General features: G+C 41.9%; 1 protein-coding gene across 1 annotated transcript; it reads right to left on the bottom strand.

Moving 5' to 3' along the window:
* Nucleotides 1–396: 396 nt before the first annotated feature.
* LOC112325427 (uncharacterized) lies at nt 397–1,899 on the bottom strand. Its single transcript, XM_024591956.1, has one exon. The coding sequence runs from the start codon at nt 1,897–1,899 to the stop codon at nt 397–399; it is 1,503 nt and encodes a 500-aa protein (XP_024447724.1).
* Between the last annotated feature and the right edge of the window lie 6,204 nt (nt 1,900–8,103).

Raw genomic sequence — 8,103 nt, 5'->3', positions numbered from 1 at the left:
ATCACCTGAATTTTCAGAACTAGTTTGTTTGAACAAACACCAACATGATTTCTGTTTTTGTACTAAACTTTGATTTCCCAAAAATCCTTGTGAAAACATGCATAGTTTTGGAAGAAAGGGGAAACACGCCCAAAGATTCTTGGCGCAATGGTTTCACGTTTAAAGGTTATGTTCAATGTGTTATTTGCATGAAACAACAAAAAAATGAAGGCATGTCATGAACACAGGAAAACACATGATTTTATTAACAGGAAATGCTCATTTGACAGAGAAAGTCTTATGGCATTATGAGCTAAATTGCTAATAAGACTAAAACAGGTTGAAACAGACATGATCAAACAAAAGGAAATAATTGGGTAGGCTCCATCTTCACATTCTATAGCAGAACTTTGTCCTCTATCCTTGAGAGTGCACATTGCCTTCTTCACACTTTGCTCTTGCCATCGGTGCTTTGAGGTTTCCAGAGCATTCCCCCTCTAGTGCATTCACTGACCCAGTACCTGAAGCATGATTGGGTAAAGGGTTCGAACTCACGTTTGGAGTTCCTTCGAAGGTTACCCATCCAGCTTTAATCAAATGCATGAGCCTCTTCTTAAAGGCACTGCAAGTATGAATGTTGTGTCCCGCGGCACCAGCATGATACTCGCAAGTGAGGTCGGGCTTGTACCAGTTGGGGTAAGGTGGTTGCAAAGGTGTCAAAGGTTCTGGAGCTATATGCCCGATGCTCAGTAGCTTTTGGTACATCTCATTTAAGGGCAACGATAATGGAGGTAGTTGCTCTTGGACTCTTTGGTGTTTGGTTTGAGGCTCAGGTTTTCTTGTGAGGAATGTAGGGCTGAGATTGATGTTAGAAATTTGGGGTGAAGGGGATGGAGTGTGATAGTTATGGAATGGGTTCTTCCTACCCCTATATCCACTTTCAACATAGTCGACCTCTTTCTTTTTACCTTCAAAGCCCCTTTTCTCCACAGATACAGAGATTCTACCACTCTTTACTCCTTGCTCTATGTGTTCAGCTACTACCACAACGTCAGTAAATTGTTGGGCCGAACTACCCATCACATGCTCGTAGTATGGGTCCTTGAGCGTGTTGGCAAATAGAGTGACCATCTCTTTATCCAGGAGTGGAGGATGTACTTGAGCAGCTAGGTCTCTCCACCTTTGAGCATATTCCCTTATGCTTTCCTTGTCCCTTTTCTCTAGGTTGGACAAACTGGTTCTGTCAGGAGTGATGTCCATATTATACTTGTATTGCTTGACAAAAGCATCCACCAAGTCTTTCCATCTTTGGATCTTGGTGTTGTCCAATCTCATGTACCAGTTTAATGCCGCCCCACTTAAGCTATCTTGGAAAAAATGCATCAGTAGTTTTTCATCATGTACTACTTCTGCCATTTTGTTACAGTAGGATTTGAGATGAGTTGTGGGGCATTGTGTTCCAGTATATTTGATAAATTCAGGAACACGAAACTTCTTCGGGACAACCACATTTGGGACCAAACACATTTCTACTACTCGTACTGGATCGTACAAGTCTACCCTCTCAATGGCTCTGATTCGGGCTTCTAGCGCTGCCATCTTATCAATGTCATCAGATGACTTGGTCTTATGGGACTTATTGGCAAATGCATCTATGACTGCGGGGGTTGGTGCTGGTGGCATTGAGTGCACAAAAGCTGGATTGTGTGGAGGTTCATGACCATGTTCACTCATTGTTTCTTCGGGTTGAGCTGTTGTTGGAGGCTGAACAAAAATAGCAGGCCGGTTGGAAGGACCTTCACCAGAGGCATTTCTAAGTGTTTGCTCGAGTAAGTTAGTGAGGCGAGCCACGCTTACTTTCAGAGATTCTAACTCTTCTTGGAAATGGGCGTCACGGTGAGCACGCTCTTCACCTTCCATGTTTTGTGTTCAGAGTCGGGTGTTATAGTCTCTTTGGGGACCTATATTTCAACCTGGCGCATGTATGTATGTTATTTACAATGGATGGATGTATGTATGTGTGTGGATGCAAATGTAGGTACATTGGGTATGACTGGCAAAAACCCATGCAAAATGAATATGTAAAGGGGTTCACGCTCTAAAGGAATATTTTAGGTCATTACATGATGGGTAGGCTTTCTACCTAGTCTTCAAAAGGGTCTATGAACTGCCCAGTGACCACCTCACGTGAAGGCAGTATAGGGGTTTACAAGGAATGGTTGGGACACATTGTGACCGCCATTATCGAGTAAACACTCAGTTCATAGTTGGATGTTTCACGAATCTGAACCCCGACTGAAAGTCATGAGGCAGACCGTTACTCCCCAGCTAACCTAGAATTGGGTTTATTCGTAAAATTAAAATGCATGCTAAAGCAGTAGAAATGCAAGCTAAAATTAAAAACCAACAAAAGGAAAACAATCAAACAATCAATGCTTAGTCCGACCAGACATGGTTGTCCCCAGCGGAGTCGTCATTCTGTCGCACGTCAAAAAATCAGCGCGGCATCGACTGGCGATTATTTATTATTATTTGTGGTTTTGCTTGGTTCGTTGGAGTCGCCACCTAGTATTATGGTCACTAGGAACCTATGGTCTGCGAGAGTCTGGGTAAGGGACTGGTTGTGCAAGGGGAAGACGCATCACCCCCAGTGCACCCTACCTAAGGTAAGCTGCATTGTTGTTTGATTGTTTTTCTAGGTCGAGTTTCTATTCGTTGGTCTTTTCTAAGGTTCAAGGCAGATCTCCCTTCGTGAGGGAGTCTCTACCTTATTGGGTTAAATCCTAACCATTCTAAAGTCTGAATTTTAAAATTGCTTTTATTTACACCTTGTATCTTTAATACCCGAGAGTGTACTTTATCGTGTAATTTTACACCCCACAAATATTAAAGTCTACATCTGAATCCTAAAAAAAAAGTTGAAATAAAAGTTTTTGACATTTTGGCCAAACCCTAACAGATGATCATAAACTAGTTATGATATCCATTTTTTTGGATTTTTAAAACGTGAGAAAGTTGCAATTTTTTTATTTTGAAAAGAAAACATGCTTGGAAAATTCTTTAGGACTTGGTCGTATGCAATAAAATTTTTTTTGAATATTTCTGAGAAAACCGGGCATTTTAATACCGGACTTGTATCTTATCATGTAAGTATACAACCCAATATTAAGCAAACTTGGTAGGAAAATATTTAAGAAAATCACAAATTTTTTGAAATGATTTTTGAAATTTTTTTGAATTTGTTTGAATTTTTTTTGATTTTTTTTAATACATAATAATTAATTAAATTTATTAAATATGTGGGCCGGTCCGGCCCAAACAGTTGGTCCGGTCCAGGACCCTTGGGTTGGGCCGGTCTCGGCCCAACAGGTCCCTCTCTCTTTTTTCCGGGCTGGGCCAGAACCGGCCCGACCCCTTGGGCTGGGCCAGAACCGGCCCGGCCCAAGCAAGTGGCTAATTAATTAGCCGCTGCATGCAGAAACGAACTCTGCATGCAGCCACGGTGAAAGGAAAAGGAAGGCGTAGCAGGGGAGGGGCGAGTTACCTGGCGTGGAGAGAGTCGGCGGCCTAGCTGGTGGTGCACGGTGTAACTGAAGGTGGTGAGGCCGGCGGCTTGCACTGTTCACGGCTGGAAGAAGAAGGAGCAGATTCCTGCAGAGGAGAAGGAAAGCTCACGGCTGGAGCTGTTGGTGTGACTGGGGAAGGAGATGCTACTCTGGCTGCTGCTGGTAGGAGTGAAAGCTTCTGGTCAAGGTGGTGGCTGCTGGCTCTGCTGTCGCCGCTGCTGCTGGAGTCCCGGTGGCAGAGGAGGAGATTTTACAGAGGAGAGAGAGAGAAGTGGTGCAACTGTCACGTGAGATGGTTTTGTGGCTACTGGAGGTGGGGATGATGGCGAGAAGCTAGGTGATGAAGGTGATGGTGGCTGAAGGCCACGATGGAGAGAGAAAGCAGAAAAAATGATTGTTTGCAGAAAAATGGGTGCAGAAGGCTGGTTTTCGGCCAACTTTGAGCTCGTTTTTCTCCTCCCTCTGAGCATGACAATTGCTCCTATTTATAGGGCTGGAAAGAGGGCAATCTTGTCTTCAATGGGGGAAAAATATCAGCCCTTGATTCGACCTGAGCGATCCAGACCGTTGGCTCAAAGTGGGCACCTCGAACTGCCAAATTTGCAGACTGCCCGAGGTGCACACTTTGGGCCAATAAACGAAGCCGTTTCAAACCTTTTCGACCCGACCGGACCACTCCCCGGGATAGAGGGGTTCCAGGTGGACATTTGGATGCATGCTTTGTCGGATTTGGGGGCCAAACGAGGCAGAAAACACGGCCTGAAGTCGGCCACTCGGGCAGCTCAGTGGGGAAGAAGATGAACAGTATTTTTTTATTCAAAACGGCGCCGTTTGGATAAAAATAGGGAATTTTGCTGAATTTCAATTTAGTCCTCCGACTTTCAATTTCGTTCGATACTATTCCCTAATTGACCCTGAAACTTCTGATTTGATGCAATTTAGTCCCAGCGTAACTTCATCTTCGGCCCCAGAGTTACGCGCCTTTTGCAATATGGTCCTTGGTCTCGGAATTATGCAATTTCGTCCCTAATTGACCATTAAACTTTCAATTTCTTCAATTTGGCCCCCCGGATTTTGTCAATTAGGCCCCTGCAGTTTGGCGCCTCTTGCAGTTTGGTCCTTGGCTTTGGATTTTGTCAATTTAACCCCTAATTGGCCCCAAAACTTCAATTTTCTTGCAATTTGGCCCCCTAATTTCGATCAATTAACTTGGTAAAAATTAAATTTGGTCTCTTAAAATTCCAATCTTCTCCATTAAGCCCAAATTAGGCTCCCAAACTTAAGTTTTCACCAATTAAGCCCCAAATAAAATTAATTTGACCCATTTAAAGTATAATTAAGTCCTTGAACTTAATTAAATCCTTCATTTGGACCTAAATTAATTCTTAAACATAATTAAAATTTAATTTGGCCCATGACTAAATCAAATTGGCCTATTAAAAATTTAATTATGTTATTGGACTTAATTTTTATGCAAATTTGTCCAATAATCATTTAATTTGACCTTGAATTTGCATTGTTTCTTTGATTTTGGGCACAATGGGGCGCCGAAAGGCCTTGAATTTCCTTCGAAAATTGCAGATTTATTTTTGCCTATTTCGCCTATTTTTCTTGATCAGCTTTCTCCACGTTGCCAGCCTGTATTTTATTTTTTGATTTTATTTATTTTTTTTTTTTGAAAAAAATAAATTTTGGGGAATAACCCAGAATTGGGTTATGACAGTTGCCCCCCTCTTTACAATGCTTATGATAGAAAGTCTCGTAAGAGACTTTAGATAGTAAGCATTGTAAAGAAGAAAAACAAGGATGAGATATGATGAATCCTCTTGAGGGTTAGAAAGCGCACTCGAAAGGAGGTAGGGTTAGAAAGACACACTACCTAAAAGGTTAGGACTCGAAGGAGCTCTTAAAAAGAGGCAGGGTTGGACAACGCACTAAAAAGGAGGCAGGGTTAGGAAACACACTACCTAAGGTGGTTGTTGGCCCTAAGGCGTACTAAGAAGGAGGCAGGGTTGGAAAACGCATTACCTAAAGTGGTTGATGGCTCGAAGGCGCCCTAAAAAAAAGGCATGGTTGGAAAACACACTACCTAAGGTGGTTGGTGGCTCTAAGGCGCACTAAAAAGGAGGCAGGGTTGGAAAACACACTACCTAAGATGTGAGGGCTCGAAGGCCCACTAAAAAGGAGGCAGATAGGGCTAGAAAGCACACTACCTAAGATGTGAGGGCTCGAAAGAGCACTTAAAAAGAGGAGGCAGGGTTGGAAAACACACTACCTAAGATGGTTGACGGCCCTAAGGCGCACTTAAAAAGAGGCAGGGTTGGAAAAACACACTACCGAAGATGGTTGGTGGCTCGAAGGAGCACCAAAAAGGGAGGCAGGGTTGGAAAACACACTACCTAAGGTGGTTGTTGGCCCTAAGGCACACTTGAAAAGAGAAGGCAGGGTTGGGAAACACACTACCTAAGATAGTTGGTGGCTTGAAGGCACACTAAAAAGGAGGCATGGTTGGAAAACACGCTACCTAAGGTGTGAAGGCTCGAAAGCCCACTCAAAAAGGAGGCAGGGTTAGAAAACACACTACCTAAGGTGTGAGGGCTTAACAGCCCGCTCAAAAATAGGTGATGGTGAGACACTGATCTGTCAAGGATGAAAGTAATGCATCATGATCAATATGCATGTATACTTACCTGAGAAATATAGGTCCCCTTTTCTTCATGGAGTTCTCCTTTCCTCAAAAGTTTGAGTCTCTGATAGTAAGCTTCGATGGCTCTCGCTCTTGCTTACTCGAGTCATATCTTGTGATTTTGACCACTTGGAAGGACTTGATATCATCATATTTCTTTGTCCTTCACCCCTTTATCTCAAGGGTTGCCAATTTTGCCCAATAGTTTCTCAGAAAGGGAATCGTGGAGCTAGCTCTGCCAGATGTTTTTGATTGCCCCCTAGCTTGATCATGCCCCAAGTATTCAAATCATGTTTGGGGATGAGGATATGTGAAAGAAGGTTTGGTTATTTACAAGGAGTTGTTTTCATGCAGAATTTTTGGAATTTCAAAGCTATTCCACGAACAGAAATCATTTTGACATCGATTCAAAGCAGAACTCATTCTGACAAAATTCAAGTGATTCCTATGGAGAGGTTTTTAGAAATGATGGAAAATTTTTGTTTTGCTTTTGATGAAAATATGGAGAATCATGAAGTGACATCTGGTTGGTCATAAAAGATTGAAATTTCAATTTGAGGGTTATTGAGAACTGTCTTTCGACGAAAATGTGAAAAACACAAAGTGACATCTGGTGGGTCACAAAAGGTTGAAATATCAATTTGAGGGTTATTAAGAACCGTTTTTCAAAGCATTCATTTTATTTGCATGAATAATGATTCAGTTCGCATGAGAAAGTACTGCCTACCGATCCAAATTGCTTGCCTTTGATCAGAAAGGGCTTGATTAGGCACGTAATGTAGGCTTGGGCCATTGGTTATGAAGAAAAGGATATTCGTAGGCTCAAAAGGTGTTTAAGGGACTTTAAGACTAAGGATCACTAGTGCTTATATCCCAAACTCTTTTGTTCATACATTTGGAATTGATTTGTAAAATGGTCCACGGTGCCCCCCAATGTTGGGCTTGGGCTCTTTCTCTTTGTTTTCTTCATTTGGTCTTGAGCATCATCGCATTGACTTTTTTTTTTTTTTTTTTATGCTCAAAATTTTGGATCCTTTGGATTTTTCTTCATGCCCCCCAGCTTTGTATGGGCACCTTCGATGATTGAGAATTTTCTTTTATGCCCCCCAGTATTGTTTGGGTACTTTCATCGTTGAAGACTTTTTATGCCCCCTAGTACTGTGTGGGCACTTTCAATCATTAAGGATTTTTTAGCACTTACCCCCAGTGTAGGGTGTGATCCTAGTCAAGGTTATTTCCAAAAAACGCTACCAGGCTCAAAAGGGGACTGCAAAGGATATATTTTAGCCTTGTGAAAGGATTATCAAAGATGGCCTTTCTTCATCTCAAATGCATGCACTTAGGATCGGTAAGCCTTGCTTTCATACGAGTATGCAGAGTGATTCATGCAAATAAAACTCAGCTTTTGGAGTCACTTCATTGTGTTTTTTTTTTTTTTTTTTGGGTTTTCTTGGTGTATGGTTACCTTTCTAAGGAATCACCTGAATTTTCAGAACTTGTTTGTTTGAACAAACACCAACATGATTTCTGTTTTTGTACTAAACTTTGATTTCCCAAAAATCCTTGTGAAAACATGCATAGTTTTGGAAGAAAGGGGAAACACGCCCAACGATTCTTGGCGCAATGGTTTCACGTTTAAAGGTTATGTTCAATGTGTTATTTGCATGAAACAGCAAAAAAATGAAGGCATGTCATGAACACAGGAAAACACATGATTTTATTAACAGGAAATGCTCATTTGACAGAGAAAGTCTTATGGCATTATGAGCTAAATTGCTAATAAGACTAAAACAGGTTGAAACAGACATGATCAAACAAAAGGAAATAATTGGGTAGGCTCCATCTTCCCATTCTATAGCAGAACTTTGTCCT

Source organism: Populus trichocarpa, chromosome 19 (assembly GCF_000002775.5).
Source record: "Populus trichocarpa isolate Nisqually-1 chromosome 19, P.trichocarpa_v4.1, whole genome shotgun sequence".
In the NCBI taxonomy this organism is placed as follows: Eukaryota; Viridiplantae; Streptophyta; class Magnoliopsida; order Malpighiales; family Salicaceae; genus Populus; species Populus trichocarpa.
Note: the sequence above shows the minus strand (reverse complement) of the source record. Positions and strands in the feature narration are given on the sequence as shown.

Excerpts from the sequence above, each read along its gene's own strand:
- LOC112325427 (XM_024591956.1), bottom strand. The coding sequence starts at position 1,899 with ATGGAAGGTGAAGAGCGTGCTCACCGTGACGCCCATTTCCAAGAAGAG.